The 19,310-nt window shown below is 38.1% G+C and overlaps 1 protein-coding gene across 3 annotated transcripts in view; it reads left to right on the top strand.

The window, feature by feature from the left end:
* Positions 1-19,310, top strand: part of SLC25A12 (solute carrier family 25 member 12) — a 91,848-nt gene continuing 72,538 nt past the window's right edge. Inside the window, exons 1-3 of one of the 3 annotated variants that reach the window (XM_007458833.1) lie at positions 1-71; positions 1,024-1,071; positions 19,010-19,152. In XM_007458833.1, the coding sequence (XP_007458895.1) occupies positions 60-71; positions 1,024-1,071; positions 19,010-19,152 (203 nt within the window). In that variant the 5' untranslated portion in view covers positions 1-59. Of the gene's footprint in view, positions 72-1,017; positions 1,072-19,009; positions 19,153-19,310 lie in introns of all 3 variants that reach the window. The other 2 variants (XM_007458832.1, XM_007458834.1) reach the window with 2 other exon arrangements.

Raw genomic sequence — 19,310 nt, 5'->3', positions numbered from 1 at the left:
GTGCCCTGACAGCTCGGCCCTGCTCGCTCACTCGCTCGTCCCCGGCTTCTGAGCACAGCATGGCGGTCAAGGTGACTCTAACTCTCTGCTGCTGCCTTTATTTCATAAGAGACATTCTGGGGACCGTGCCTGCAGCCCCTCACCTCTTCCTATTTACTTCTTTGCCTGATTGTTAGATAGCGTGTCTTGGGGCTCCAGGGAGAGCCTTGCGGGGCTTGGACCGGAGGGAGAGGATGCCCGGCCTGGGGAGGGGAAGGAGGAGGGATTGTGAGTTGGAGGGGCTTGTAAGGACCACAGGTCGGTGAAGGAAGCGTAGTATCATGCCCTGGGTACATGGGCTTGTGAGCCAGGGGTTGGAGGGCATCAGGAAGGGAGTGGGAGGAAGTGGCATGTATAGCCGGGGATGCCTAAGGCATCTGTGTACCGCGGTGGCGGAGGGGGTGAGTAATTGAGTATTTTGGGGCCTCTGGAGCCGGGGGCAGTGGTTGGCATTTGAGCTGCAGGTGGCAGGATGGCTAAAGTATTTAGAAACGTTGCAGCGGTTTTCATTATTTTAGGTTGGGTGGAGAAAGAGAGGGGCGTGGAGATAATTATATTCTGGATTGCTTTCCACGGGAAGAAAGGCCAGGAGGCCATGCGATTAATTTGGGAGTTTCAACTTTCCTGTTGTCTCTACCCTTAATGGCCTCTTGATTTGAAGGTGGGTGGTTGCCAAATGTGTTGCTGGTGGATGTGGAGTAAGGTAAGGGATTGATCCTCATGGCCTTCCCTTTCCAGTCCAGGGGAAATCTATGTGGTAGATTTGCTATATTTTAGGCTCTTCACACCTGTCTTTCCACCTTGTGGTCACAGAGCTCCAATTTGACAGTTGTTATCAGTATTAGTGCTTTTGGTTTGTTTTAAGCTAAATGCCCTTATAAAAGATAAGAGCATTGATTGCTGGCATTTGTGAACTGTAATCTCAAGAGATTGCCTGGTCTCTAGTGAAGCATTAACTGGCTTTTTTTTTTCTTACAGGTGCAGACAACCAAGCGGGGTGATCCTCACGAGTTAAGAAACATATTCCTACAGGTAAATTGGCTTATGTGCTGTGCTTTTTCTTGGTGGGGGAGATATAAGTCTAGTACTCTTTAGGCCTTAACTTTCAGGAATGTTCTATTTTCATGTAGTCTTAAGAACTTGACAATAGATAATATAGATTATAAGTCTTTTATTAAGTTTTTATAAAAAGATTTCCCTCACATTTTTTTAACATGACTTAAGACATGTAAAAAAAAAACACTAAAAAGAATTTCCAGCTTCTCTTAACCATTGTGACCAAAATAAAATTTCAGAACGTATTGACACTCTTGTGCAATTGATAGGTATGGTGATTAAAATTCTTTTTTCCTTGAAAGTTGTGTGCTTATAAAGTTTTCCTACTTCTAAGCAACTGTGTAATTTGTTACAGAGATAAGAATATTATAGCTGTTCTTAATTTGTGTGTGTGTTTCTCCCTCTATTTATATTATGTCCATGGGCATTGGGGGTTGTGTTACAAAATGTTACTGTTTGGGATTCTTGCAAGGATCCACCTTCACTTCTGCTAAGTTTTTAGGATCAGTGACTTGCTGTAGACTTCTAAAAAATTGGCTTAGTTTTTTTGTTTTGCTTTCTTTTCTTAAATTTCAAAAGTTCTGCATGCAGGAAATTGTACCTAAGTACATATAAAGGGAGACAAGCTAAGGTGTTCTACCAAATGTTGTGTTTTTCTCTGAAATCTTCTTTTAAGAACTTTCTATTCTGGACATGGTTCTCGTATAGAAACTTTGACCTTGGGCAGGTCCCTGCTGCGTATTAGTTTCCTCTGTAAAATGAGAGGTGATCTCCAAGGTTCTTTCCAACTGCAAAAGTCTATGAGTCTATATTAGGAACAGTCTCTAACATATACAGATCAGCCTGGAATAGATGACATTTTTATCTGAGACATGTGAGTTGCTTAAGCTGTTGTTGGGGAGCACGCTTCACAGATGACCAATTAGTGAAAGTGAGAATCTTAAATTTTATAAAATCTGATGAAGGGAAGCATCATTTCCAGAACAAAAGTAATTGTGATAGAAATGCTCTATTTATGGTTCAAAATCTTTATTCCTCACAGTTGTTCTTGAAAATAACCAAAAATATGTCAGTGTTAACCACACCATGTACTCAGTTGTTTTATGAGGAGTTCATGTGATATAGTTCATTTTATTTTCTAAATTAAGTAGGCATGGAAGAAATCATTTGAAATGCTGCAGGAGGTGATGAACAGAGCACTGACCCAGGTGTTAGGAACACTGGGTTCAGTTGCCAGCCCTGCCTCTATCTGGTTGTGGTACCTGTAAGCTAATTATCTGGCTTTCCTGGGCTTCATCTTCTCATGTGGGACTCAGTGGGCCATAAGGGAATGTGAACTGAAGTCCTTTCAGCTTTAAAAATCCTATGGAAAATATCTGTGATTCTGTATGGATTTGGTTTTTGGGGAGAGGGGAGAATGCAAATACAGAGGGAGCTGGGACTGTGCCTAGCTTTTTGAAAACTTTTAAATCTTATCTTTTTACACATTATTTTGATGATGCCCTTATTTTTTATACTGAAAATTTGTGGAATTTATAATTGCATGTTTAGCACTAACTGTAAAGCACTGACCCAAGAGTTATTGATAAGAGACAGGAGATAACTTACCGTCAAGTAGCTGAAGCAGCTTTAGTTGAATCAGTTTGAGGGCAGTTAGCAAGTAACATAGATTTTTAAATTTCTGTCTGAAATACTTGAAACTATAGTTACTTGAAGCTGTAGGACATTATTTAGAAAGTTTTGTTTTAGATACATATGGTTTATAAATATTTTAGAGGTAATAGCAGGCAAAAATACATACTAACTATGCATTTCTTTACAACTTAATGTTGCTACATATATTTACTGAGGATTATTTGTGTGCCATGTATGCACTTGTATTTAGTTTAGTATATTGAGTAATTATAGGGGAGGATTGAGCCAAGGCTTGAATGGTAATGGACATGTGACTAGCTCCTCTTTGAGATGGGTTCCATCTCCCACAGTTTTTGGTAGAGGGAGTCAAGAATAATGAAGGCAAATGCATAGCCTCTGGTATGACAGTCAGGTTGGTTTGTCCAGATAATTGTGGTCATGTGATAATGATGACAGTGGCTATCATTTACTGATCATTCTGTAGTATGCTGGGTATTGACGTAGTCCTTTAAGGGTGTTCTATTAATTTTCTTTTAAAAAATATTTTAATTGACATGTAGTTGATTTACAATATTTCAGGTAAGGGTATTTTATTAATTTTCATAACAACCTTAGGAGATAGCATTGTTGTCCCTGTTAAACAGATGAAGTTAATTGGCTTGGTTAATGTCACTTAGCTCATAAGTGGTAGAGATTTGGATTCAAATCAAACTATAGAATCCATCTTCTTAACCCTTATACTCTGCCACTTGTGGGATCTTGAAATGGGATGACTTGAAAGCTAGAGATATATAAGGGTCTAACAGCAGCTGTGTTTGTTAAGAAGTTAAAGAAAAAAAAATCCGGTTACTTAGGTGATGAAAAAAAGTACCTTTACACTGTGACTACCTAGAACATTTGGCCATGGAGTTTAGATTTGCAACAGTAGGAAGGCACTGTGGGTTTCTGAGTGGGCAAACTGAAGTGGTGAATTCTGGCAGCTCTTTGTGTATGTTGGATAAAGTGTGGAGAGGTTGGAAGTAGGTAGAGAGATCAGTTAAGAGGCTATTGAAATAATTCATGTCGGAGATAATGACCAGGAGTGGCTGATGGCCGAGGAAATGGAATGGAAGGACAATACCAGGGACTTTGGAAGGGATGAATCAGTTGAATTTGGTATTAAATATGAAAGTAAAGGAAGGAGTAGTGAATCTGGCATTTTTAGAATAGATGTTAATTTATAAGGCATCTATTTGGGGAATTTGGCGGGGGGCGGTTTGAAGTTTGGTTGCTAAATAAATGTGTCCCAGTAAGTAAAAGTCAGATACAGGGGCTTCCCTGGTGGCGCAGTGGTTGAGAGTCCGCCTGCCGATGCAGGGGACATGGGTTCGTGCCCCGGTCCAGGAAGATCCCACATGCCGCGGAGTGGCTGGGCCCGTGAGCCATGGCCGCTGAGCCTGCGCGTCCGGAGCCTGTGCTCCACAATGGGAGAGGACACAATAGTGAGAGGCCCGTACCAAAAAAAAAAAAAAAAAAAAAAAGTCAGTTACAAATTTGTGCAGGTGGTAGATGAATCCTTGGGTTAGGGGGATTACTTATAAAATAAACAAGACAGGGAATAAGGGACTGATTTATAAGTGATATCCTTAATTGAATTGGAAGGAGGAAGAGGGGAACTAGGGAGAATGATCCCATGGGAGTTTAGAGTTTCACAAAAAGGGTATAGTCAAAGACTAAAATCTAGATTATTCTGTTATTAGTATAATTTGGTTTTGGTAGGATTTGGGGGTCACTTGAGTTCAGGGTCATTTGAGCTACTTAAAGAGAAGATTTAATTTTGAATTTTAGAATACAGTTGAAAGCTCTCTTGTAAAATTTAGATCTGTGGCATTAACTGTCTAAATTCACGAATAGTCAGTGTGGCTCAAAAAATCATTTGTTTTGTAGACGGCAAAATATTCCTGTTTGAAAGTGCTGTTGTATCTATGTTTAAAGGAATGATGTGTGCAAGTTCATGAGGGTAAAGCATTATGGTTCTGAGTATAGAGAAATAGGTTTATTTTGTCTGTGTTCATTGTGTCTCAAATTTTGATGAGCTATGTTTTCTATTAATTAAAAAAGAACAATAATATTCACTAGGATTCTGCTTTTTCCTGCCACCCAAGTTCATAAAATTGGAGCAAAGCTATGAATTCTTATGTGTTAGACTGCTATAATTTTACAACCAGCTGTCAAGCTAATATTTTACTGTTGCTACCCTTACAACTGTCATTTCTTGATTTATGCCTTCTTTTACCTCTCTCACCCACACACTATCAGTTAACCAAATTTGCTACATCAGAGGTATACAGTAGCAAAAGGAGACAATAGAAGCAATGAAGAGGGAGGTGAGGTGAGGACAACAGGAATGTCACAGGCTGTTTGTTATAAGCCTGACGAATTTCAAAATGAAGAGTTAATCTGGTTTGGTCTGTGCTTTGTGGCAAAGTAGGTTTATCAAAAAACTGTTTTAAGGGACTTCCCTGGCTGTCCAGTGGTTAGGACTTGGCGCTTTCACTGCTGTGGCCCCTGGTTCAATCCCTGGCTGGGAACTAATATCCCGCAAGCTGCACGGTGGGGCTGAAAAAACCAAACCAGAACAAAACAAAGAACTGTTTTAAGTGAATGATTTTTCAAGATCTCTGTCTTTTTTTTTTTTATAAATTTATTTTATTTTATTTACTTTTGGCTGCGTTGGCTCTTTGTTGCTGTGCACGGGCTTTCTCTAGTTGTGGCGAGCAGGGGCTACTCTTCGTTGTGTTGCGTGGGCTTCTCATCGCGGTGGCTTCTCGTTGCGGAGCACGGGCTCTAGGTGCGCGGGATCAGTAGTTGTGGCATGTGGGCTCGGTAGTTGTGGCTTGTGGGCTCTAGAGTGCAGGCTCAGTAGTTGTGGCACACAGGCATGCTCCGCAGCACGTGGGATCTTCCCGGACCAGGGCTCGAACCCGTGTCCCCTGCATTGGCAGGCGGATTCTTAACCACTGCACCACCAGGGAAGCCCTCTGTCTTTTTTTTAGTTGATAGATTTTCTGTTGTTCATTTACCAATGTATTCTGTGATAAAAGCAATACATGTTGAGACTGTACCGTTATATATATGCTAGACCAAAAATGTATGGCAATGTAGAAACCAAATATTATTTTGATCCTGCTCTTTTTTTTCATTATCACCAATGTAACAATGAAGATCATATCCCATATAAAATTATGAAAATGCATTTTTTCTATCTTGTTTATTTTACATTAGAAAGTAGGTATAGAAGATGCTGCTGCTAATGTAAAGCAAAGAGTGATTCTTCCTTAGGGTTTTTATGATAACATATAAATTTTTGATTGAAAGAAATGTCCTTTATTCAGTAAATATTTGTTTGCATATTACGTATTTATTTACTTTTGGCAGTAACCTGTGGCTGAGAAGGGAATTAAGCAGGGCTTTTAGCAGGAGACTTTTCTGTTTTGTTGAAATATGAGTTAGGACTATGTTTTCCAAAGTGTAGAATGTGTACCACAATATTACAGTTCTAATAAGATTATCAAGTATTGAAAGATGATAACATCTACTGAGGCCAAATGTGGAGAAGAAAGGTGCTCTCATACTGCATTTGTGGAAACAAAGACTCTTTGCAAAGCAGTTGGCAATGGTTTAAAATAAAAAGATACCACTTAAACAAGCAGTCCTACTTTGGGGATATTTATCCCAGAGAAATAAAAATACTCATGAGAATATATATGTACAAGGTTGTTAGTGGCAGCACTCAATTGTCCCTCAAAAAATAGAAAAAAAAGGGGGGGACAAAATAAATGCTATCAAAGGGAAGCAGTAGAAAAATTATGAAATAACCATAACATGGAAAATTATGCAGACACGAGAAAGAATGAGTTAGGCTTATTCCAGCTGATTTAGAGGGATTTCCAATGTACTATAAATGAGGAAAGAAAGATGTAAAAAAGTTTATGTAGAATGATTCTACTTTTCTAAACATTACTTCATATATGTTGTATGTATATTTAAACATATATATGTTTGATATAATTTAATGGGCATTAAGAAAGGTATGGAAGGATAGATAATGTTAACTTGGTTGGGGAAAGAATTCGGGGGAAATAAAAACAAAATTTCAATGTATATGTATTAAATTTTGAGCAAGTGAATAATTTAAAAAGTAAGAACTTAGTAATTCAGAACCTGAAGTTAAAAAAGGACTTCGCAGTGTAAATTGGGTTGTAGAACCCAGTAAGAGACACACAGAAGGAGATCTATAGTTTTCTTAGCCACACTGATTAACAGGTTTTCACCAGTTTTTCAGACCATAGGAATTGAAGATGATAACATTTATCTTTAGTTTATAAAGTATTTGCCGTAAACTATGTAGAGTTCTCATTAATAAAAAAGTGTTAGGCATTAAGGGCATACTAGCAACATAGTGAAGACTTTATCCTTGAATCAACTAGACAGATTAAAAAATAATTGAAAAGATGAAAAAATGTGTTATTAAATGCCATCTATGTTCTACTGCCAGTCAATACATTTTTAATTGTCTTCTATGTGATAGGCCAGTCATATGTGTGGTTCTACCTTTGTAGATAAGATAGAGGAGTTTAGTGAAGGTAGGGCCTCACATTCTAGGTAGGGGTGAGACAGACAATAACAAAGCCCACACACGGAGAAACAAATAAACAAACCAAAACCAACTACAGATTGTGACAAGTCCAATAAATGGAATGATGGAAAAGGTGATTGTTTTTCAAGATGGTGGCTAGTGAAGGCCCCTGAGGAAGTGATATTAGGGCTGAGAACTGAAAGGTAGGTATAGAGAGTTCCGCAAGTGCAAGGGCCTAGATGTTGATAGGGTTTGGTATGTTCAACGAACAAAAATGAGGCCAGTGTGCCTGAAGCATCAGTGAGTGAGGGGGTGCATGGCCAGTAAGAGATGAGGCTGAAGGAGCCACACCTAGCAGGGCCTTGTTTGTAGGCCCTGAAGAAGAGTTTGGATTCTTCTTATAAAGAGTGTCATGGAAACCGCTGAAGGTCCTTCACCTTGGAAGTGGAATGATTCAATTTACATTTTAAATACATTGTATTTAGATAGATCATATTGAAATGTAAGCTTTCTCATACATTTCTGTACTTTCTCGTGGATGACTGCCTTGAGTAGACTGTGATTCTTTCAATTTAATTTCCTCCCGTCCACAGCATTCTTAGAATATCTTGAGCTGGGCCTTGGTTGACTCCTTTTCATCCAGGAGGCAACAGAGTGTAGCTGGAACCTACATGGGCTTTGTAATCTAACCAGAACTTGAATCCTTATTTGATCCCTTTCTGCTATATGACCTTAGGTGTTTACATTACTTTTGGAGTCTGTTTCCTCATCTGTCTAAGAAAGAGTAACCATATCTAGCATGTAGGGATGTTATGAAGATAAATAAGGTAATGTGTAAATAGTGCCTGACACATGGAGAATCTAGTAAAGCTTAGTTCTTTGTCCCCTTCCTTTTCTTCTGAGGTGAGGACTTTTCTTTCCTGAAAAGGATCTCAGTCCCTTGTGTTCCCCAGGTAACTGTGCTGGACCTATAAAGTGACTAAGATGCTAGTAAGTGTTTATGATTATGTACATTTAATCAGTTAATTACTCACATTCTTTTTTTTTTTTTTTTTTTGGATGTGTTGGGTCTTCATTGTGGTGCGCAGGCTTTTCATTGCGGTGGCTTTTTTTTTGTTGCGGAGCACGTGCTCTAGGTGTGCCGGCTTCAGTAGTTGTAGCGCACAGGCTTAGTTGCTCCACGGCCCGTGGGATTCCTGGACCAGGGCTCGAACCCATGTCCCCTGCATTGGCAGGTGGATTCTTAACCAGTGCACCGCCAGGGAAGTCCTACTCACATTCTTGAGATATAAATCTGAAGATCTTCACAAATCCCCACATTCAGAAATACCACCGTAAGAGGTAATTTCTCACAAGTCTGTAGGTTCTGAGAAGGGGTAGAGCCATGGTCTTAAGACTGGGAGACTGTGGAAGATATATGCAGAGTTTTCTTTTGAACCTTCAATTGCTCTTTCTGAATCAGAGAAGGAAAAATAGTCCAATCAAGAAATACCAAGACACAGATGTGAAAGAGAGACTTGTAATTCATTCTTTATGTGTGTAATTTTTAAAAAATCATCATCTCCCTGTTCTGTCCAGCTCTCTTTTACTTAGCGCTGCTGAAATTTCTGAAACATCGTTCACTGAAACCAGTGCCATGGCCAGTATTGGGCTTCTAGAGCTGTGCTATTGTTTGCTTACTATTTTGTCTTAGGCAATTTTTTTTTTTTTTTTTTTTTAGGCAATGTTTTAAATGTTTTATACAAATCATATGTAATCCTCAGAACAACTCTATAAGGTAGGTGCCATTAATATTCCCATTTTATAGATGAGAAAACTGAGCCCCAGAACAGTTAAGCAACCTCCTCAAGGTTGTATGGTAAATGGAAGAGACTTGCTTTATGTATGTTAATACAACATGCCTTTTTTACTTAATATTGTATGGCAATACAGGTATGGTAGTAAGGGTAGAATCATCTCGTTTTTTTGTAACCTTTTAAAAAGCCTTTTTTATTATGGAAAATTTCAAACGTATATGAATTTATAGAAGGTAGCATAATGAATTGCTATGTACCCATCACTGATCTTCACCAACTATCATAGCTAATTTTGCTTCATCTATATTGCAGCTGCACTGGATTATTCTGAAGCAATTCCCAGACATCCTATCACTGCATGCATAAATACTTGCTGTCTGTCTCTAAAAGATGATGACTCTGAAAAGCCAACCAAACCACAATATGTTGTCACACCTAAAATTTTTCCTTAACCACATGGATTTCCATTCACTGTTGAAATTTCCATGCTTGTTTCATTTTTTTTTTTTAAGATAACTTTTTTTTTTAAATTTTTATTTTTGGCTGCATTGGGTCTTCATTGCTGCCGTGCGGGCTTTCTCTAGTTGTGGTGAGCGGAGGCTGCTCTTCGTTGCAGTGCGCAGGCTTCTCATTGTGGTGGCTTCTCTTGTTGCAGAGCACAGGCTCTAGATGAGCGGGCTTCAGTAGTTGTGGCACACAGGCTTCAGTAGTTGTGGCTCGCAGGCTCTAGAGTGCAAGCTCAGTAGTTGTGGCACACAGGCTTAGTTGCTCCACAGCATGTGGGATCTTCCTGGACCAGGGCTCGAACCCATGTCCCCTGCATTGGCAGGCGGATTCTGAACCACTGTGCCACCGGGGAAGTCCCTTGTTTGATTTTTTTTAAAGTTGCTTTTTTAAAATCAGGACCCAAGCCAGGTTCCTACATTGCATTTTGTTGATCTGTCTTTGCTCCCTACCAGGATAAAGGGCCTTCTTTCTCCATGGCAAAAATCTTGCTATTTAATCAAGGCTTACCAACAGTAAAGCATTCTGTACTCCTAGGAGCTGCACCTTGATTGTCAAACGTGATTTGCCCCGGCTTATAAGTATATATGCTCCTTGTATGTTCCCATGGTTACTTAGACCAAGAGATTGAAGTATTTATTTTAAAAACAATGCAAATTAATTATTCAACTTAATCTGCCCTGAGAAGCATTCTAGTTCCAGTTATTGACTTGTCTGGGGTCATTTTATTTCCAAGGTTTTCAGCCATTTTTAGGGGTTGTTTTGATAGACTTAGTTTATTATGGTAGCTTTAGTTGATTTCAGTGATTAACGAGAGTCTTATACCTCCTCATTCTATTAGAAATTGCATTGTTTGGTAGCTGACAGTAGGACTTGCTGTAATGGACAGTAAAAAATATACATATATTAAAGCAAAAAGAGAATAGTATTTCATGAAGCAATCAGGGTGAGAAAGGAAGACTTCTGGAGAATTTTCTTTGCAAAATTAAATAAAAGGTTTTGTTTCTAGTATACATGAAATATGCAACTGAAAGTGCTAAGTAGATGTATAAAACTGCCTTTTCCTAATGCATTTGTAGATTTTAGTAAATATCAGAAAAATTTTGTGTCACTAATTAAAATCTCTGTTTAAAAAAAATTAATGTGGCTCAATAGAGTTGTCAAAATTTATGTGACCATATGTGTTAAAAATTATTTTTTCTCATTAAAATTATTTATGATAGATGAATTCCACATTGTACTATTGTAACAGGGTTTGTGTTGTTGGATCTGTTGCGGTCTTTGCTTGTTGCATAGAGTGCTCGTGTAGTGAAAGGGCATGCATTCCTGACTAAATTTGGCTTCCATTAGGAATAAGAGCAGTAATGATAGTGAAGGACAGCAAGAGGATTAGCTTCATATGCTCAGCTCTTGCCTTGGTACCTGTCTTTCTTCTCCACTGTTCATGTAATTCATTTTTCTATATGGGAAATGCTCTACGTGATATTTGTAGTTACTGAACGTTGTGACGTTGTCGTTTGAGAATTACTGAAATCGCAAGGATGTTAAGATCTGAAAATGTCAGTGTATCTTAATTGGAGCAAAGTCATGGAGGAACAGTGTGTTTTGACTCATATTACAGCCACATGTTGGCTGAGCAGAGATGAAGCTGCCTAGACCAGTCAGGACTGATTTTCTGGTAAACCCAAGAATAGTGGAAGTCAACCCCAAAGAAATCTTGGTTTGGATAAAGGTGAGGAGTTAGAAGAGTAACTCCTTCATGTTTGAGCAGAAGCAGAAAAATTCAATATGCAAGAGGGAAACTGAGATCCTCTGCTTTTCTGTGTCTTCTAAGCATTTTAGAATCAATTTGTCAATATGCATTAGCTTTACAATTTCCAAGTACTTCAGTGTTCAAGAGCTCATTTTCTCCCTTACAAAAATATCTATCTTTCTATAACTTCTTGTTAAAGAGACTCTGAGAAGCTATTTGTTTGCTCAAGAAATCTCTACTAGTTAACGACCCAGGCTTAGTCCCTGTTTTCTGACCTTAGTTTCAGTGTCCATCACGCCATCCTCTCTGAGCAACTTGAGGGCTGGAACTAAGTTTTTTTGATCTCTACATCCCTAGTACCAGGCCTAATGCCCAGCACAAAGTTGGTGCTTGATAAATGTTTTAAAAGTGAAAACAAAGTAACCTGAAAGATTTGATTTAAGCAGATTTTCGGCTTAATAAGTAGTGCTTCTAGATATATTACCTTGTTTTGGTATTACTGAAAAAAGAAAATCCTTTATCTTGACACACTGTATAATTTCTTTAAAAGTAACCAACTTTCTAGTCACAGCCTGTCAGAATTTTCCTTTATAATCTCTGGAAAATCTTTTAGAAATATCAAACATCAAATAAAATCTGTTTTTGAACTTAAACCATTTAAACAGGTAATTTAATATCATTTAGACTATTTGGGTTTACTCATTCATGTCATTGAATTTTAAGTTAACCTTTTTGTTTTCCTTACTCAATGGAAATTTAGGGTTGTGTATAGACTCTACCTAAAGTCTACTTTATAGTTAACCTGTGATGTAGGTTGCATACATTCTAAAGGTTACTTAAGGTTAAATTTGGTAAATTGCAAAGGAGTTACTGTTATCCAATTTACTACAGTCAAGTGAGGTCTTGATGTGTTGAACTGTAGGCTTGATAGGCAAAACATTTCTAGATAACATGATCTTATCACTTGGTGCTAGAGGTAGTTCAGTGCAAGTACAACATAAATCTGTATATGAAACCCTACTGTCTTTTATCAGCAATAATTTTGAATAAATGTATAAAGATTCTAATTTTTCATTAAGATCCATTTTCTTTCTCAAGCTTCAGAATGTCAAGGCTTTTTCAAACACATATGAACTATACTTAAAGTAAATTCAAATATTTCTGGAAATGTCAAAGCTATGTGCACTTTTACATTAAAATACTTGCGTTAGGTTAGGAAAAAGTTTAATCGAGAGAACAGACTACCTATTTTTATTCAGATACTGTCAGCTACTTCTTGTCTGTGTCTTTCATGTGTCCTTGACTTCTTGCCCAAGAGGGATTTATGACTGCTTAAGAAACATGTTTGAAATGGCAAATGATTAACTCTAAAGTTCTTTGGAGTATGGATATAATATTTGGTTAATTTCGTTTAAAGTCATTTTAATTCAGTCTTTGAAATGATAGGAACAAAATAGGAATGATATTGTGGGACTTCCCTGGTGGCACAGTGGTTAAGAATCCGCCTGCCAATGCAGGGGACATGGGTTCAATCCCTGGTCTGGGAGGATCCCACATGCCACAGAGCAACTAAGCCGGTGAGCCACAACTGCTTATTCCCACGTGCCACAACTACTGAAGCCTGTGCACCTAGAGCCTGTGCTCTGCAACAAGAGAAGCCACCTCAGTGAGAAGCCCGTGCATTGCAACTAGAGAAAGCCTGCCTGCAGCAATGAAGACCCAACACAGCCAAAAATAAATAAATAAATTAATTTTTTAAAAAGTAAAAAAAATAAAAAGAAATGATATTGTGAAACTACTAAATTACTTTAATATATTAAAATTTTAGCATAAGTGTTAGCCTAGGAGATCCAAAACTTTTTTTAAATTGCTTTTTATCGTTTTTAGTGTAAACATGCAAGTCATTTTGGTTAGCAGAAAGAGAAGGTCTCAATAAGGCCACTTAACCTTTTCCTATTTCTAGCTGTATGTGTTACTTTAGGCCATGTTTCTTTTTTTTTTTTTTTTTGGTCTGTTTAAACATTATTATCCAGTCAATTAAAATAAGTGTTGAAAGCAATGAAGTTATTTAAAATAAACAGGTCAGTCTTCTTTTAAAAAATACTTTTCGGTTTAAACGTATCACCTGTTTTTGAGGTACCTGCTTTTCTTTGTTAACATAATACCCAAAATGTTTTAGTCTCTTGACTGACTGTGAGTAGATTTCTAGTTTCAGTTCTAAATTCCCTCTTCTGTTTTGTCTGTTCAGGCAGCAGGCTCACTGACATTGCCAAGTAATTGTCTCTAATTTAATGAGTTAATTAGTTAACTGTCTCCTGCAGAAGTCAAGTACTGACTCCTTGTAGGTGAGAAGACTTGTGTTTTTTTCCTCTGAGCTATGCACTTTATCTTTCAGTTAAAATCAAGTTAAAATAGACTAGGAGAGCTGGGGAAAACACTAGCAAAATACCTCAGGGTAAGTGATTCTCTGGCATCATTTATAACCTAAGATACTGGCAAAGCCTGTTGCAAGTACATGTCAACAAAAGCATTTGTTTTCCTTGTTGGCCATTGTGTCCTTGGTGATTTGTGCTAAGGCTGCTCTATTTCCTGATAGTTTTAAAGTCAAGAATGTTGTGAAATCCTGGTGATTCAGTAAGTGCAGTATACATTCTGTGTGTGTGTGTGTTTGTGTTCTGTGTATATAGTGGTGATAGTCCTGGCAGTCAAATTCAGGTATTAGTATTAGATATTAGACACCTCCGTGACAAAAGAAATGAACAATTAGTTGCTGTATTTTGTTAATACTAACTCTGAAATATTTTCATATTGTTTCTTTTGAAAATTGACATCTGCTAATTAAAGAAAGCAACACTCAAATTGTGAAATGAGAGAACAAAGATCACCATAACCCATCTCTTGTATTTTCTTATTTTATATTTAGTTCTTAACTCTTTTAAATTTCTCGTAAAAGTTGGCCCAGGATTCTTTGTCAGAGAATATGAGCATTTCTATGGTTCTTTATATATGACATGTATGTATATTTGTGTGTATGTACATATATATTGCTAAATCACTTTTTAAAAATTTATTTATTTATGGCTGTGTTGGGTCTTTGCTGCTGCGCACAGGCTTTCTCTAGTTGTGGTGAGCAGGGACTACTCTTGGTTGCGGTGCGCGGGCTTCTCGTTGTCGTGGCTTCTCTTGTTGTGGAGCATGGGCTCTAGGCGCACAGGCTTCAGTAGTTGTGGCACGTGGGCTCAGTAGTTGTGGCTCGCTGGCTCTAGAGCGCAAGCTTAGTAGTTGTGGCACATGGGCTTAGTTGCTCCGCAGCATGTGGGATCTTCCCGGGCCAGGGCTCGAACCCATGTCCCCCTGCATTGGCAGGCGGATTCTTAACTACTGTGCCACCAGGGAAGCCCTAAATCACTTTTTAAAAGGCCTGAATTTGAAAAAGCAAGGTGTATAGAACAATGTAAACAGTATGTTATCATTTGTGTAAAAAAAGAAATGGATAAGAATATTCATACATACATAGTTGTATGTATATATATTGGCATATATATATATATCCTATATATAAAATGTACTTGTTTATGCACAGAACATCTCTGGAAGCATATGCAAGAAATTGATTGCCCCTGGAGTGAGGAATTGAGTGACTGGGGACAGAGGTGGGAGGAAGACTTTTCACTGTATATCCTTTTGAATTTTGAATGGTATGAATTGACAATATTAAAATCATAAATAAAAGAAAAAGCTGCTAGCAGTGGGTGAAAGTCCCCATTGTTTTGCATTTTCACTCCCATTGCCTTGGTTCAGGCCTCAGTCTCTTTTACCTGGATCGTTGCAGTAGTCACTGCTTGGTCTCCCTGCCCCCAGTCAGTTTCTCTCTTCTCCAGTCCATCTTTTACTTTGCCTCCGGAGAGAGCACAGGTCAGATCATGTCTCTCTCCTGTCGTAAAATTTGCAGTGGCTTCCCATGGCCAGGATAAAGTACAGACTATTCAGTTTAGCATTCCAAGTCTTCCACTATCTGGTCTCAAACTGCCTTTCAGCTTCACTTTCTTCTACATATCTTTGTATACCCTCTCTTTGTTACCATTTCTTTCTCCAACTAACTCCTCCTCCCCCAAAAAAGAAATAAATATATTTTTTAAATTTCTGTATTTGTTTGCTTTTTTTTTTTTTTTTAAAGCCTGAAATACCCTTTCTCTCCATTTGCAGTTGAAATTAAATTTTACTTTCAAGGCCTATTCTAGACATTATTTTCTTTTCCCTCCCACCAATCCCTTCCCACCTATCCGCAAAATGAATCATTCTTTTTGGTTCCCAGTGTATGTTTCTCATACCTTTGGCACTCATTCTAGTTAGTTGTTGACTTGTCAGTCTCTTAAAATTCTATTTTTATACTTCCTTGTATTGATCCCTCTTTCCAGTTGCAGTAGTCTCCCTGACATTGTGCCTTTTCCCACTCCTGCCTGTCCTTAACTCTGGTGGTTTTCGTATCTTGGTAAACATGTCAGGGTGTACATGTCAATGTATAGCATAGCAATGTTATGTTATACATTGAAGAACTTCAAGGAGGAGCAGAAGCAGTTGATTAGAATTAGTAGAATCCACTCACTATCACTATCAATGCCATTCAGTTTATTTTTTCTTTATCCTATGTTTGCATGTGTATTGTTTTAAAATTCAAAGATTATTTAGTTTTCACTTTATAGATGCGTGTTTTATCTAGAGGCCTGGGAGGAGAATGGCATCGTTGAAGGACTCACAGCGAGTTAGTGGTAGAGCCAGGATATAAACCCAGGACCCTTTCAGGAATGACTTTTATAGCATGTAGAGAGAACATGACTTTATTTTGGGGTGATATTAGTTAGGTGCTTTTGGTAGTACCAGCTAGTAAAAATGTGTCCACCTTTGGGCTGCTTCTTGTGCAGGCTGATAGAGCATTTGTTGTGATAGCCTCTGTGGTATTTTTCAGAGTACAACAAAGGAAACTTTAAAAAAATTAACTCTCTCCTTATTGAAAGAGCTAGTGGCTTGGTTTAGACGGATTCACAAATGAGGACATTTGAAATGCTTAACCAAAAAGCAGACCAACCGTCCTTTGCTCTTATCCTTCTCATCCTCATCTTGTTTCCTAGAAGCAAGCTCTTGTAACTTTTCTAGCTATTCATTTTGATATTTCCCTTCACATTTCTATACTGCTGTTTCTAGACACTATTGACTTTCTTTTATAGCAGATGAGGACTTAGCTTCTTTATACAACTTCCTCCCCCATTCTTCTCCCTGCATTCTTATGAGCATATTTGTAATTGTTATTAAATTAATGTTTGGTATCTACATTATTATGACTAAGTTCTGTTTATTTTCAGCCAAGTCATGTATTGTAATATTTTCTATTTTTATACAAAAGAAGTACTTATTCATAATTTAATTTTTTTTATAGAGTTAAAAATTACCTAACTTTTCATTTACTTAGTGATTTGTGTACCTAGTACTAATTCATTAACAAATGTTTAGAGTGCCCTCCATGTGCCAGGTATTATTCTTGGTGCTTGGGGATATATCAGTGAACAAACTAGACAAAAATTCCTTCTTTTGTGTTATTTACATTCTAGTTGGGAGATACAGTAAACATAATAAACAAGTAAAATATATAGTATGTTAGAAGGTGATAGGTGCTAGGGGCAAAAAAAGCAGAGCACCCTGGGGGAATTGGGAATATGATACAGACATGGTTGGTGATGCAAAATAGGCTGATGAAGAGTAGGTCTCATTGAGAGGAGGGCATTTGCGTAAAGATTTAAGCTCCTCCCTATGTTATTTTCCACGTACCAAATGCCTTGGATAACCTGACATTACAGTTTCCCTAGTGGCTTGCCCTCTTGGAGCCCTCTGTCTGCCCCAGCCAGGAATGGCACTCCAGAGACCTGCAGCACAAATGTTGTACTGGGATTTCCCTTGGCCACTTTACTGGGTTTGATTATCTGTTTCCTGGATCCCCTGTCTTTCTCTTACTTGGTCCATGCTCTCTCTCTTTTTTTTTTTTTTTTTTTTTTTGCAGTACGCGGGCCTCTCACTGCTGTGGCCTCTCCTGTTGCGGAGCACAGGCTCCGGACGCGCAGCCTCAGCGGCCATGGCTCATGGGCCCAGCCGCTCCGAGGCATGTGGCATCTTCCCAGACCAGGGCACGAACCCGTGTCCCCTGCATTGGCAGGCGGACTCTCAACCACTGCGCCACCAGGGAACCCCCATGCTCTCTTTTTGATGGAGCGAATTATCATAGCTTCCTGAGAAAGGGTACATAAAGGGAGAAAATAAAACTTGAGAATCTGGATATCTCAAAGTACTTTTAACCTACTCTTACAATTGGTTGAAAGTTTGACTCAGTTTAGAATTCTAGGTGAGAAATCATTTCTCTTAGAATTTTCAGTGCCTTACTGCAATGTCTTCAAGCTTCTACTGTTTCTGTTGGGAAACATTGAGGCCCATGATTCATAATTCTTTATATATGACCTATTTTTTCTCTCTGAAAACTTTTAAGATTTTCTCTTTATCCTGATGTTCTGCAATTTTATGATGATGGGCCTGGCTCTGGTGTGGGTTTTTGTTTTGTTTGTTTGAATTTATTGTGCTTGGCACTAGTGGGCCCTTGTATTCCTCAATTCTGGCAAATTTTCTGATGTTACTACTTTGATAGTTGACCAAAGTAGCTAAATTGATCAACTACAACCCAAAGATGAAGGCTTTGGTTGTTCATGTTTGGTCACACCATAGTACATAAAACCCTGAATGTATAAAGAGGCATTTATATGATAGGCAGGTGTTATTCTTATTTTATTCTTTAAAATTATTGACATAAAAGGCAGAATGTTTTTGTTTTTTCTCGCTCCTGGAACTTAGAATGAGTACCTATGATGGCAGGTCTTGTTTGCTATGCTGTTGTCATTCAAGGTTTGGCAGGTTGTGTCCCCATCCCCACCCCCCGACTCTTGCAGGCAGGAAGTCTCCACATGTTATCTTCTCACTTTCCATCTTGCTTACTTGGCTGCCCTTTCACCTTTCTTCGTCTTTCTCATATTTTTTCATATATATCTACGCATACATTTGATAGACATAAAAGTCATTACATAAAATTTACCATTTTAAAGTATGCAAGTCAGTGTTTTTTAGTTTATTTACAATGTTGTATGACTATCACCAGTATCTAATTCCAGACCAGTTTTATCACCCCCAAAGAAAAACCCCCTGCGTAAAGTGGTTACTCTCCATTCACCCCTCCTCCTAGTTCCTGGCAACTACTCTCTTCTCTGAATTTGCCTGTTGTGGACATTTCATATAAATGGGATCGTGTGGTTTGTGGCCTTTTGTGTGGTTTCTTTACCTTATAATGTTTTCAAGGTTCATCCATATTGTAGCATGTATCAGTACCTTACTGATGTTCTTAACTCAGGCTCTGGGTGTTTGTTTTTTGACCATACAGAGAAAAATCTGCATTTATTATTCTTATTTTGATTATGATACTGGCCTTTAATTTACCTTTTCAGAAAACATTTGTTGGCTACGAAATGATGTTGAATACTTTTAACTTTAAGTATACATTATTTATTTATTTTTTAGTATGCCACTACTGAGGTCAATGGAGAACATTACATGACCCCGGAAGACTTTGTCCAGCGCTATCTTGGACTGTATAATGATCCAAATAGCAATCCGAAGATTGTGCAGCTCTTGGCAGGAGTAGCTGATCAAACCAAGGATGGGTAAGAACCTTTATGCACTTTTTAAAAAAACTAATGTTCTTCCATATTACATTAAAAAATAGGAAAACCATGAATTTACCCATGACCATTTGGAATTTTAATATTAATAAACCATATCTTTTCTTAGAAGTTTATAAAAACTGTTATTTAGTGCCATT

The sequence above is a fragment of the Lipotes vexillifer genome, unplaced genomic scaffold, assembly GCF_000442215.2.
Source record: "Lipotes vexillifer unplaced genomic scaffold, Lipotes_vexillifer_v1.1 scaffold1306, whole genome shotgun sequence".
Taxonomy (NCBI): domain Eukaryota; kingdom Metazoa; phylum Chordata; class Mammalia; order Artiodactyla; family Lipotidae; genus Lipotes; species Lipotes vexillifer.
The sequence above is the reverse complement of the archived record's forward strand: the minus strand, read 5'-3'. Positions and strand labels throughout refer to the sequence as shown.